Source organism: Orycteropus afer, unplaced genomic scaffold (assembly GCF_000298275.1).
Source record: "Orycteropus afer afer isolate SDZICR_OR568_19922 unplaced genomic scaffold, OryAfe1.0 scaffold00015, whole genome shotgun sequence".
Classification (NCBI taxonomy): Eukaryota; Metazoa; Chordata; class Mammalia; order Tubulidentata; family Orycteropodidae; genus Orycteropus; species Orycteropus afer.
In genome coordinates, this window is record NW_006921602.1 from 4,274,060 (window position 1) to 4,288,443 (window position 14,384).

General features: G+C 46.7%; 1 protein-coding gene across 1 annotated transcript in view; it reads left to right on the top strand.

Annotated features, from left to right (window-relative positions):
* The window catches only part of TLE3 (TLE family member 3, transcriptional corepressor), a 59,476-nt gene that overhangs the window by 19,568 nt on the left and 25,524 nt on the right, over positions 1–14,384 (top strand). The window contains exons 5-6 of the mRNA XM_007957225.2: positions 8,778–8,840; positions 10,555–10,629. Of these exons, the coding sequence (XP_007955416.1) occupies positions 8,778–8,840; positions 10,555–10,629 (138 nt within the window). The remainder of the gene's footprint in view (positions 1–8,777; positions 8,841–10,554; positions 10,630–14,384) is intronic.

Here is a 14,384-nt window from a genome sequence, read left to right on the forward strand (position 1 = left end):
AAGTTAAAATTGCCCAGTACACATTGCTCCAGAGCCTTCCAATATTTGATTGTTGGTTGCTTGTGGTACCTGGCTGTGGGGAGTCTGCTGGGAACTTTGGGGACTGGGCTTCCTCTTCTACATAGCCCCCCCACACACACACTTACCTAGCTCCCCCCCTCCCAGTGCCCCTGTGATTTTAATTCAAGGTGAAGTCAACTTACTTTGAATGCCTAGGACTCAAGTCAGAGAACAGGTAAAATCAAGAACCCCCAAGCTGACTGAGACCCTGCCCCAAAAAACTTTAAAAAAAAAAAAAAGTTGCTTTCCAGTCAGTTCCAATGTTCTAGAGTGACCCTATAGGATGGAGTAGAACTGCCCAAAACTGTTTCCAGGGCTTTGGAAATCTTTACAGAAGCAGACTGCCACATCTTTCTTCCATAGAGCAGCTGGTGGGTTTGAACTGCTAACCTTTCAGTTAAGAGCCAAGCACTTAACCATTGCACCCCCTCCTGCCATTTTGGAACCCCCCCCCCCCCAGCAATATCTAGAGAAGTAACCTTAGTCTCTGGTAGCATAGTACCTAAGGCACTTGACTCCTAATCAGAAGGCTAGTGGTTCAAATCCACCAGCCACTCCTTGGAAGGAAGATGGGGCAATCTATTTCTGTAGTGATACTGCCTTGGAAACCCAAGGAGGGGTCGTTATGAGTTGGGTCCGACTAGATGGCACATAACAACAACAACGACAGCCTTAGTCTCAGGGAGCTCTACTGGTGTAGTGCCTAAGGCATTTGACTGCTAACCAGAAAGCTGGTGGTTCAAACCCACCAACCACTCCTCAGAAGGAAAATTGGGCAATCTACTTCCATAGAGATAACACCTCTGAAACCCAATGAGGGGTCTTTATGAGTCAAATCGACTTGATGGCAGTGAGTTTGGTTTGGTTTGTTTTTTTAACCTTAGTCCCCTGCAATGATGGGCTCAAGTATAGCAAGGATTGTGAGGATGTTGCGTGACTGGGCAGTGTTTTGTTCTGTTGTGCATAGAGTTGCTGTGAGTTAGAGCCAACTTGATGGCACCTAACAACCATCATCTCAGTCCCAGAGCCAGGAGGTATGTGAGTCTTTCCAAAGGACACATAGCATACTGGATGAAAACTCATCATTGCTACGTGGCTTTGTGGTACAAGTAGTGTTTCAAATAAGCAGATGTATATTTACCATCTTATTTTTCTCATACACAGCTATAATTGAGTCTCCAACTCACAGTATAGTGCTCTTTTGCACAAAAGTGCCCTGATTCTGCATTTAGACGTGTAGCCAGGATTCTAAACTCATCAGATGACCCCTTGCCTGTCTTGCAGACATGAGATTACAGTTCTTTCCCAATAAAAAAATGTCTTAAAGAATCTTTTCCTGGCTGTCTTGGACTCACCAGTCAGTCTTTGCTTGTGAATCACAGTTCTGGGCAGTAGATGCTTGACATTGACAAACAGGACATCACTGTTCCTGCCTGGAGGCTCTGACACATAGTTCTGTGCAGTTTTGCTGATGCATAAATTTGAAAGGCTCATGCTAAGAAGATTGGTCTTCAGCAATGAGCTACAGCCTACCCCACTGCCCAGTGTCCATCCACATCCCTAAGTCTCATGATGGGTTTTCTCTGCTCATCCTTTAAACTCATATGATGTTATGTTTTATGGAGCTTTATAGAGAAAATAAGGAGCCCTTGTGGTACAGTAGTTAAGTGTTCAGCTGCTAATCAGAAGGTCAGCAATTTGAACCCACCAGCCACTCTGCAGGAGAAAACACCTGGTCATAAAAATTATAGCCTAGGAAACCCTATGGAGCAGTTCTGCCGTGTCTTACAGAGTTGGAATCCACTCAGCGCCACACGACAACATGGAAGAAATACGGGTAGTGGTGGTTCTGTGGTAAAATTCTCACCTTCCATGTGGGGAATTTGATTTCTGATCATTGCACCTCATTAGCAACCACCACTCAATTCTTTATTGGGGGGTTGCCTGCTAATGATGATGACAGGTTTCAACAGAGCTTCCAGACTAAGATGGACTAGATTGAAAGGCCTGGCTGTCTCCTTCTGAAAATCAGCCAGTGAATACCCTCTGGATCACAATGATCTGATCCCTGTCCCATGATGGAGATGGTGCAGGCAGCATTTTGTTCCATTGTGCTTGGGGTTGCTAACAGCCACAATATAGAGGAAAGATGTATCACAGAGCGATTCAGGAACGTTTAGCCTTTTAAAACTCTAAACCAGGGCTCTTGGATGTTACAAGTTATTGAGTTGGCCCCTCCCATTTTGCAGACAACAAAATTGAAGCCCAGATGAGGGAAATAATTTGCCCAAAGCCTCATAGCTAGATGGAGGCAGAGCTAGGAATAGAAGCCAGGTCATTTCTGAGTGGTTTTGGATTATAACATGCTCTTTAAAGTGGCAGGTTTCTCCTGCTCTCTGTTTTTATTTGGCTGAGTTTAAAATGAAGTGTGCATTCTCAGAGTCCACAGGTACAGATGACTGGGCAGTTTAAATAGCAGAGAGACCCATCTCATGAAAGTGGCTGTCAACTGTGTGTCAAGTAGTCAGCTAAGTAAAAGGCCAGGGACTGGCTGGATGCTGGGGGAGTGAGAGGTTGCTGGTGGTGAGGACCAGGAACAGGTTGTAGGTTGTGTATTCGTTTCCTAGGGCTGCTGTAACAAAGACCAGAAAGGCGGTGGTGTAAACAATAGAAGTTTATTACCTTGCAGTCCTAGAAGCCAGAAGCCTGAAATCTAGGTGTTGGTCTTCACAGGCCCTGCTGTCTTCGTAGGTTCCAGGGGAGGGATTCATCCTTGCTTCTTCTAGCTTCTGATGGTCCCACTATTCTCCTTGCCTTGTGGATGCATCCCTCCAATCTCTCCCTCTGTTTTCACATGGCTTTTTCCCTTTGCCTTTGTCTGTCTGTGTCTATTGTCCTCTTTCTATAAGGTCATCATTCATTGGGTTAGAGCCCACCCTACCTCAATATGACCTCATGTTAACGAATTACATCTGCAAAGATTCTATTTCCAAATAAGGTCACTTTCCCAGGTGCAGGGGGTGAGACCTTCAACATATTCATCAGATGCCACCTCCCTAATTCATTGTCATGGGTCAAAGGCAAAGGATGGTCTGAAGTAACAGCAAATGTAAATACTGGACTGTTTGGAGAGAGAGAGAGACTTTTAGAATGCTCAAGTGCCCTCAGTTTACAGCAAGATGTTTAGAGGTCCTGCTTTAATGAGGAGATGATCATGCAAATGGGAGCTACTAAAGCTCATGGAACAGATTGCTCTTTAGGAAATTACACTTGCCCCCCACTATCTTGTTTTCTGTCATTTATTTTCCTAATAATCTCAACAGAGATGTGGAACAGATGTTACTCCCAGCACCCAGTTGGTAGCACAGATTCTGAATCTAGCAGGACCTTTGTGCACATTTCTCTGAACTTGTTCTCTGTCTGTGTCTAGTAGATTAGTTCCTTCTGAGGAACAATGTTTTCCACCAGCACAGCCACCTTCTTTGAACCACACTTGAAAAGAAACTTTCAAAGGCAGCGCCAGCCTCCCCAAACACCTTTTTTCCAAAGTACTTTCCAAAGGAAGCCGTCTTCCCGCTGCCCAACATCCACCACCTCTCAGCTTTGCTGCTTGAGAACTTGGCTCAGAGGTGGCCCCTTAAAGGGACCAAGATGGCAGGAAGGATGGAAGGAGGCCTGTGAACCACAGCTGCCTTCCTGATAACAGATTGTGCTGAAATGCCAAAAGGCATTGTCCAGTGTGTGATCTAGTTCCAGTTTGTGATTTCTGACCTGTTCTAATTGTTGAAGTCACATGTTTTGATCCCCCTCCCTTTCGGAACTGTTTAGAGCTGTTTGAGTTAGATCAACTGCTGTAATAACAGCTGTCCTAATCAGAAATGCTATCACTTATTAATCCTGGCAGTCATTTTTCTTTCAAAAATATTTTCAAAATTTGGCATCTTGGTAGTAGAAGGTAGGAAACTGTTTAGTGAAGTAGCTTAATTGCTGAGTATCAGTTTCCTCATCTGAAAAGTGAGAATTGCAATAAAGGCCTTCCATATAGGGTCATCATGATTTCACAGACACAAAATCTTGTAACATCAGGGTCAGTGGATAGTTGTTGTTGTTGTGTGCTGTCAAGTCGCACCCGACTCACAGCAACCCCTCCTTGGGTTTCCAAGGCAGTATCACTACAGAAGTAGATTGTCCAACCTTCCTTCCATGGAGTGGCTGGTGGGTTTGAACCGCCAGCCTTCTGGTTAGCAGTCAAGTGCCTTAGGCACTATGCTACCAGAGCTCCTCAGCAGATAGTAGCTGTTATTATTACTGTTGTTCAGAGTGGTTCTGTCCGATCAACTTTCCATGTCCTGGAGCTTCCCTCCCCCAATCCCTGCATTCAGAAAAAATCAAGATTAAAAAAAATTGTTAGTGAACAGTTTTCCTGTTCATTCTTTGATTCACCAGAGTGTACTGAGACCAGTCTCAAGGTCATAGAGGTAGGTAAAAGTCAACCCCTACTTTCATATTTTGGAAAGGCCAAAAGGAAAATACCAGAAGAAGGCAAAATTACAACTGAGAGGGATAGGGTTTGCATTACCCCACGATCCCCAGTAACAAACCCAGGAACCAAGGATAGGGAAGGCCTGGTTTATTATTAAAGTTCTCCAAGTATAAAACCACCACCACCCCACCACTACTACGACCACCACCACCCAACCCTGTATAATCTTGCCTCATGACTCAATTGTCAGGAAGAAAGCCCTCTCTTCATTGAGTTTGGGCCCCATGGGAGACAGCCTGAATGTGATAATCCAGGCTTTTAGAAGGTTCCTTATCAGTGTGGAGTTGTTTTGACCATCCATCCTTGATGTTTGTCATGTCAGGAGGCGGGTGAGGAGGTAGGAACTTTTTCTGTGGGGTTGAAAGGATAAGACTGATAGGGAATTTGCCCTATGCCACCCTCAGAGCTTCTGAGCAACCCAGCCACTGTCATCTGGTTGCCTGGATGCCAAGCCTTGAGCTAGGCATGGGAATGTGAAATTCTGGCAGATCCCTTTTCCTCATAGCCAGAGGATTTGGGGCTCTGGACCAGGCTCTGCAGGAAGATCCCATCTGTGAGAAGCCTGTGGTCATGGTCTCCCACATTCTGTTTGCTAAACGGTGTAAGGAAAGGGGAGGTCGGGGACTTTTCATTTTTTCTTTATCTACCAAAACCCTGACCCTTGACCTGAATACCAGAGAAAATTGGCAACAGCCAAGGACCTTTTCCTCACCCACTGAACCCCCTAGAAGAGATTGTGAGAGCTGTGGTTGCTGAGTTGGCTGAAAGGACTGGAAAGATGCAGAACCTGCCCCTTATCTTCCTGACTGGGGGGGGGGCAGCATCCAGAGGCCCACGGGTGGCCTCCGGTTGATCTAACTTGACTGGGCTGTCTTACCATGTTGGCAAAGGGCCTGGGCTGCTGCTTACCTCCCCTGCACCTCCACCCCAGTTGTCTATCAATACTTCCTCCACCATAGTCCCTCCCGCAGAAGCTGTCCCATACTGCCCCAGGCCCAGATCTGTGGCCAGGGGCATTGTGCTATATGAAGTCCCCATAATTAAATGCAAGGGAAGTCTACGTCATTCTTTTGGCAAAACATTTATTGACCATCTACTATGTGCCAGACATGCTATCCTAGTCCTTTGAGGTAAGAGAGCTTGGGTCAGTGAGCTTCCTAAGCAACAAGGCAGGGTTATTTCATTGATTTTTGTTTCATTGGTTTTTGTTTGTAATACATTTTTCTGTTCTTAATGCTTGACATATGAACATTTGCCAAAGGAGTAGAAGTTTTGCTCTATGCAGATTTGGATATTCAATACAGAGTAGCTAAATCTGTGTGAACTCCTATCATATAACCCTGACTCTTTTCATGATAGGGAGCTCTTGTGACGCAGTAGTTAAAGGCATTTGGCTGCTAACTAAAAGGTCAGCAGTTTGAACCCACTAGTCGCTCTGTGGGAGAAAGATGATAAAGATTTACAGCCTTGGAAACTGTGTAGGGCAGTTCTGTTCTTTCCTATAGGTCACTGTGAGTTAGAAGCAACTCGATGGCAGTGGGTTTATTCTTACCTGTCATTTTCCATTCCCTATTATCAATCTGTTTGTTGTTGTTGTTGTTGTTGTTTGCCGTCGAGTCGGACCCGACTCATAGCGACCCCTCCTTGGGTTTCCGAGGCAGTATCACTACAGAAGTAGAGGAAAAACTAAGAAGAAACAAGGAAGAACCCTGTTTTGGAGTAGAACTCTTCTCACTTACCCAGATTAATAAATCATACAATAATTACTTTAGTAAATCAGCCAGGTTCCTGAACAGTATGAATGATGGGCATTTCTTTGTATTTATTTGTATATTAATGCATGCATACCTTGCCACTTTCAAAAAAAAAAAATGTTTGAGTTTAATGAAAATTTTAAAAGTTAAGGAAAAGAGTCTCGGTGAAGGAAAATTAAGAAAAAAGCAGGGCAAGGCTAGTCCCTAAATCCATGCTATACAGCAGTGGTTCTTAAGAGGTTACTTTGTCTGAGGACATTTGCCAAGTATGGAGACATTTTTAGTTGCCATGCCTAAAAGAGGGTACTTTTGGCATCTAGTGGGTAGAGGCCAGGGATGCTCCTAAAAACCCTACAATACACAGGACAGCCCCCTGCAACAAAGAATCTGCCCCAAAGTCACTAGTGTCCAGGTTGAGAATCCTGGTGCACAGTATCTTCGGTGGAGTTTACCACCAATGTGGCTGTGAGCCCCAATGTGCCACTCCCTCAACCCCTGGGAGTTTGGAAGTATGACAGTGGTGTCTTTGGCCTGCAATATGAGGGATAGTCCTTCACAGCAAAGAATTGTTCCACCATTGCCAACAATGGTGCCTGCTGGGAAATGCTGGCCCTGTTCCTAAGAATCCTGGGTATTCCAGGCGAGCCCTGATCCTTGTCTGGGAGCCACTGATGTGGTGGGCAGACTATGTGTTGAAGAGCCCTGCTGCCAGCTAGGGCTAGCAGCTTTAGGACACAGGCCGCAAAAGCCCACCAAGTTCTTTAGTCAATGGCTAGTCTCTTCACAAACCAGAGGGTGTGCTCATCAGTGATGGCGGGGGTGGTGGGGAGTAGGGGATGAGAGCTGCCAGCCCCAGGAATTCTCCCAAGGTTCAGGGTCTGTTTGTAAAGCCTTCAGACAGCATTGTTTTTATTTTAAGTGCACAAGGATTTCTCAGCCAGACGCATTTGACATGCAGATGATCACAGATTTTTAAAGGCTGTTGTCATGGTTTTGTCTCTAAAAGATTGCTATGTGCTGATGAAAGCTTTGAAGTCAGCTCTGGGACCCCAGTCCTGGAGAGCTCAGGATTCTAAATGAGATAAGAAAAGCAATTCTGAGCATTGTCTATCAGTGGTCTAGGCCTTCCAGCCTGGCCTGGTTAACCATTTAGCACCACTCTTGATCTGAGATCTGGAGGCCAGCCTGGGGTTCGCTTGGGATGCTGGTGGAAAGTAGTTGATGTTTTTCTAAAATGTTCATTCCTGGGATGCTAGGCAGCAGGGGGAGAGAATTGAATGATCTGGCATTTTGTGCTCAATCTGTATGAGGGTTTAGGGATCTAATGAATTACTTCTGGAAGAAAGTTCTTAAAGAAGGCAGTGCTTGGCCCTAAAAACTGAATGTCAGTGGTGAGATTTCAGGCCAGGTGACATATATATGGAGTCCCTGAGTGGCACAAACAATTGAATACTTGGCTACTAACTGAAAGATTGGTGGTTCCAATCCAGGGGTGCCTTGGAAAAATGTCACAGCCATTGAAAACCCTGTGCGCAGTTCTACTCCGAAACACATGGGGTCTCTTATGAGTCAGAACCAGCTTGAAGGCAATTGTTTTTTGTTTTAGGGGTTTGGGGGAGCACATTATGAGGGAGACAGAAGCCCTGGTGACAGAATAATTTAAGTGTTGGACTGCTAACTGAAAGGTTGGCAGTTTGAATGTACCAGCTGCTCTGCAGGAGAAAAGACCTGGCAATCTGCTTCTGTAAAGATTATAGCCTAGAAACCGTATAGGGCAGTTGTACTGTGTCCTGTGGGGTCACTGTGAGTCGGCATACAGCAACATGGGAGAGACACTGGTATAGGTGAGGGAGAGGCAGCAGTGGTGGGTTTGGGGGAGATACCCACTAAGTCACATGTCATCGCATGTGAGGCTGGCCCTAGGGAACCTTTGGCATTTGCAGCTTAGCGGCTCTCTTCTGTTACCCCCCATCCCCAATAGTCCTTGAGTCCTAGCCTCTATCTTTCTGATACCATTGAGGACGACTGGGCAGAGCAGCTGCCTCCTCCACCACACTGACGTTCCCCCTTCTAATAGGATTTACTGGGCTGCAGGGGATTGTTTTTGTTTTGCGTTGCTTTGTTTTTAATTAGGGCTTCCATCCAGAGGGTTAAAACTATATTCTGAACCACACAATCTCTGATAAGAAATTGGAGCTCCCTAAAACGTAGGCAGCCTGATTGCAGGGGAGATGGAAGAGATTTCTTGGGCTGTGGATTTACTGAGGACCGCCTGAGAGGAGGCAGATTGGGGGCGGAGAGGTTGGAGCCAGTCGTTAGGGTCTGTGGTTTTGGGGGGAGTGTGTACTTGCATTTGGCTGTGACATTTTAGTGACTTGATTTATCTACCTGGGCTTCATGCAGTCTCCTTTCCTTTGCAGACAGAGATTGCGAAGAGACTGAACACCATTTTAGCACAGATCATGCCTTTCCTGTCACAAGAGGTAAGCCTTTCTTTTACTGTTGCCTTCCTTTTCTTCCCAGACCAGCCCAGTGGCTGGCTGGGTCTTGGGGTAGCCTCAGCCCCCTGCCCATTCATGCTTTGGTATCACCGATTGGAATTGTGAGATCTGGGATATGCAGAGCCTTCTCTAGGCAGTTTTGGGGCAGGGGGCTCATGTCCAAGGTATCATTTGCTCCTGACAGGAAGGTTTCTCTGCTGCCCACCTGAGACCAGAGAAGAGTATCCTGGCCTGCAGCTGGGCTGGTAGTAGGTATGGGTGCCTCTGTGCCCCACTGAAACCAGCATGCTCAGCTTCTGCTTTTCTGTGCCCCAAATTCCCACTCCTGGAAATGTCTAGGAGCAAAGATGGTTGATTAGTGAGGGAAACTAATACCCAAAGGGGAGCCCAGTCCCCAGGTACAGAGTACTCTTGTCAGAGATGTGACCACCTGATACATCACCTTTTAAAAACACCTTCCAAGGGGTTCTCACTTGGGGTGAAGAGGCTGGGTTAGTGGGCAATTTGAAGAAAGTGTCTCCAAGGGGGTGCTTTCGTGCAGGTCAGTCAGGTAGGTCAACCTTAGTGTTTACTGTCCAGGTTGAGCTCACTTCAGCCTGTGCATCAGAGGCTCCAGCCAAGCCCTGCCCTTCCATGCTCTCTAGACGCAGCCCTGTGGTGGCTGGGACCATGTCAGCTCCTTCCAGTCCTAGGCCTCTGAGGCAGAGTAGTGTTTGAATTAATGTGAGAATGGGGATATGGTCATGTCAGTGGACCTTGCAGCCCAGTAGGGGAGACAGCTGTGTACACTGCAGATATGCTTCAAGGCTAAAAAGGATGTAGGCACAACAATTTATGTGCCCTCTATAGAAAGATTTAACAACAACAACAACAAACCCTTCTTCTCCCTCTTCCTCTTTTCCTTCCTTCCTTTTTATCTACAGGCATAAACATTTTTTATCATTTGCTTTCTCTTCATATAGTTAGGTATAGATTAGGTATCTAAAAAGACGTACCCTCCTTTTTTCCCTGAACCATTTGAATGGAAGTTGGAAACATCCTGCTGATTCACTGCTAACACCTTTAGCCGTATCCCTAAGAATGAGGACGCGGTCCTACACAATTCTAGTACTGTTCTCACATTTAGAAAGTAAGTTATCAGTCAGTAACACCATCTAATATTCAGCTCATATTCAAATTCACAAGAAGAAGTTTTTCTGTATGTGTGTGTGTAAGGGAGGTGCTTGGTGAATAGCTCTTTTGCTACTCATCTTTCTCTTGTTGTTGTTGTTACGTGCCGTCGAGTCGGACCAGACTCATAGCGACCCCTCCTTGGGTTTCCGAGGCAGTATCACTACAGAAGTAGGATTGCCCAACCTTCCTTCCGAGGAGTGGCTGGTGGGTTTGAACCGCCAGCCGTCTGGTTAGCAGGCAAGTGTCTTAGCCACTATGCTACCAGAGAAATAATTAGAAAGTTTTGATTACAAAAGTAATACATGCTCATTGACAGAGGTTTAAAGAAGAAAATGCAGATGCCCTGCCACCCTCCCTGTGTCCTGAAGGACCACTGTTCTAGTTTAGGGGTCCTCCTTCTGTCTTTTCTGTGGGGTACTTTGTGACTGCCTGTCCCAAATGGCCTCCCTGTGCTCCACAGCCCACCTGCTGCCTCTCTGTCCAGAAAGGCGGCCACATCTAACCCACGCCCTGTTCCCTCCAGCACCAGCAGCAGGTGGCGCAGGCGGTGGAGCGCGCCAAGCAGGTCACCATGACGGAGCTGAACGCCATCATCGGGGTACGTGGACTCCCCAATCTGCCTCTCACCGTGTGTATAGCCCTTTTATACCTCTCATTTACCATAACCAGAGATTGACCCTGACCTTAGCTGGCCTCAAAGAATGGCAGCACCCGGGCTCCAGCTTCCCCAGACATCTCATGGGTTTGGACCCATCTGGGGCCCTCTTCCCATTGGTTCCCTAGTTACTTCCCAGTCCTCCAATTAAAGCTGTGTCAGACACCTCAAATTGACTCTCACCTCTAAACGCATCAGCTCGTCTTACCCTGGCTTTTGGCATCCTAGCCACTGAGAGGGGTGGGAGCCTGGGCTCACCTTTGTGGCCAAGTGAACTGATCAGAGCGCCTGGCCACCTCCTCATGCTTCCCTGAAGGCTTATCTGCCCTACCGCCTCCCCCCTGGCAAAGGCCTGCCCTTCTTTGGCCACCTGGGATCAGAACTCTCTCTGCTGAACTGTTGATATGGGATGTACTGTGGAGCTTGGGGTGGGGCCTTGCTGTCCTGTGCACTGAGCTGCCTGGCTGAGTCTTCATCACCTGTCCCATGACTTCCAGCTAGAGCACGTTCTGACCTTCTAGTGGTCTCATCTAACCCGGGAACAGGAAAAAATGTCCAAGAGTCCTTTTTGAGGCCCACTTCTGGTCTTACCTACCTCTTGGTGGAAAGGGGAAGCCAAATCTCTCCCCTTTAGTATCCCTATACAGCTTGTATCTTGAGTGAATTTCTTGGGTTCAAATAGCATTTTTCTGCTTCTTTGATATGAGGCTAAGGATATTTAAGATAGGCACCTGAGAAAATAGCAATCTTTTTCAGTGTGACTTTGATCAAGAGTCTTCCCCTTGATCCACGTTTCATCCTACAATGATGTGGACGGGATAAGATGACTGCTTCCCAGTCCACAGATAGTTAGGGCATGATCTTCCAGGGAGCTCCTGAATAATGCAGATTCCAAGGTACACACCCCACTGTTCTTTTCCATAGGTCTAGGGGTGGGACGAGGAATCTGTATTTTGAATTCTTCTAGTTCATTCTGAAGCATGGTCAGGCTTGGGAAGCAGTAGACTGGCTGACTGAGGTCCATTCATTCAGTTTTAACAGTTTGGGGTCCTGCTTGGTCTCCATTTTCTTTTGATTGTTATATGAGGACATCATTTCAAGGTGGAACTGAAGGCCACAGGATTTTTCTTCTGCTTGTGGGATAAATGCTGGGTCTTGGCTCTTCAGTCTAAGGCAGACCTGGAGACTTATGATCCTAAGCTGGTTCTTCCCCGTGTGACCTCAGGCAGGTCCCTTCTCTTCTTCCGGTCTCAGTTTCCGCATCTATAAAAGGAGAGGCTCAGACCAGCTTGTCTCTCTGGGCCCTTCTCACTTCCACTAGAAATGTTGGGACATTGGGGTCAGAGAAACAGTGATGCTTGTGGATACCAACCCCTCGATCGTACCATTGGGGCCCATGATACTCACAGAGTCCTTTGGAAAGCAGCCCTATGGTTCTAGCCTTCCGGTCTGAGCCTGTGATGACAGCTGTCAGACAGAAGCATTTGCCAAGTTTGAATTCTGGCAATGTTGCGGGAAGGGCAGCCCCTACCTCCCGGGGGAAGGGGCGGTACAGCAGAAAGGAGTCTGGAAACTGAAGCACAAGGAAGTATTCCATCTTTGAAGCCACTGAGCTAGAAGGCAGCACCCCTGGAGGGAGAATCATAATATTTTAAAGTCTGAAGGATACTCAGATCGTCTGCTGTTGTGTGCTGGTGAGTCAATTCTGACTCACTGCAATCTTATAGGACAGAGTAGAACTGTCCCATTGAGTTTTCTAGGCTTAAATATTTACAAGAGCAATCTCCAGGTCTTTTCTTCTGCGGAGTGGCTGGTAGGTTCAAACTGCTGACCTTCCGTTTAGCAGCCAAGGGATTAACCACTGTGCCAACAGGCCTTCTTAGAGATCATGTACCTTTGGGTTTTTACCTCAGCACTGTTATTCGGGGATCGTTCTGTGTTATGGGGGCTATCTTATGCATTACAGGATGTTTAGCACCACCCCTGGCCTCCAACCAGTAGATGCTAGTAGCACCCTCATATTCACAGTTATGACAGCCAGAAATGTCCATGGTGGGCAAAATTGCCCCAGGTTGAGAACCACTGATGTAGCGCAGTGCCCTCGTTTTACAGAGAAGGGAGGCACTTTGTGAATGATCCAACAGCTGCTTAGGAGCAAAGCCAAGTTGAGAGTCCAGGGCTGACTTCCACCCCCTCCTATCCCACCCTAGTATGTGACCTATGTCATCTGCCTCAGTGACCATTCATATAGCTCAGTGGCTCTGCTGATAGTGGCAGAAGGGGTAGTTGGGGTAGGACACGCATTGTGAGTTCTGTCCTCTGAAATACTCTTCTTACAGCTCCCTGCCCCAATAGAAATCTTCTTAAGGCTTCCAGGTGGAGCCCCCCGTCCCTGTAGTGGTCAGAATAGAGTCTCTTCTCCCCATCTGGCTCCTTCTTTGGAATAGTTTTTGTCTAACTTTTAAGAAAGGCATGAAAGTGGGGAAGAAGTGCCATTGGTATTAGCACCACTTCCTTTAAGTAGTATTTAGGAAGCTACAAGTTAGGTCAAGGCAGCTCAAGGCAGATATTGGAATTCAATTAAAGCCAACGAGTGGGGCCTGTGACCCCCATTTTCAAGGTAATTGCTTCTCGGGCTGTGAGTGAATGCAGCCGTCTCCCTGTCATTAAGCAGGCAGGCGTCTAATCGCTGTGCCTGACAGAGCCTCACAAGGCAGGAATTACGGACAGCTGAGGCATGCTGGTTCTGGGGAGCCGTGCTTGACTGCACTCCAGCGAGGGAGGCAGCTAACCTAGTCAGGGTGTTCTTTATCTCCTCCTTGAGGAGAGGAGAGAGGAGGGAGCAAGCAGCTGAGCTGTCTTCTGATGGAGAGACAGAGAAGACTGGCAGGAGCTGTGATAGCCCAGGGCTTAAAGAGAAAGGGGAGGAGTGGAGAGCAAGGAAGGGTCCTTAGGAGGTTCTTAGCAGCAACTGGTGACCACCTTGTGGTACTGACTGACTTTTCTGGAAGGGGAAACAGCCAGGCACCCTGATGTGGGCATTAGGAAGACTTTGAGCAAGTCATTTCTCTCCTCTCAGCCTCAGTTTCCCCATTTGTGAAAAGATGGCATGTTGCATATGGCATGCTTGCTCCTATCAGTGGCTTGCAGCTGTCCTAGACATGGAGCTGAGATCTGAGTCCATCCATGTCCCTCTACACTCAGCTCGAAGAGTGAAGTCTGGCATGGGCATGGTTATGTTGTTAGCTGTCCTCAGTGGAGTCAGTCCTGAATGTAATACTGTGCAGTCTTGTGTTGTCCCCATGATTGGTTGAAGATTAGACTATTTTTGTTGATGTTGTTTTTTAAAATAATTTATTGTGTTTTTGGTGAAAATGTACACAGCAAACTAAGTTCCCATTTGACAGTTTCCAGGCAAATTGTTCAGTGACATTAGTTACATGTTTTACATTGTGTCAGTTCTCTTTAACTGCATTCTGGTTATTCCATTTCCAGTACTCTAGTTTCTCTGCCCCCTTATCTTCTTATCTTTGCTTTATGATTAATGGAGTTTTCATTGGCTGATTTTTTTTTGGAAGTAGATCTCCAGGCTTTTCTTCCTAGTCGATCTTAGTCTACAAGCTACTCAGGCCTCCATTGACAGATGGGTAGTAACTGCACTCAAGGTGCATTGGCCAGGAAATGAACCTGGGTCTCTT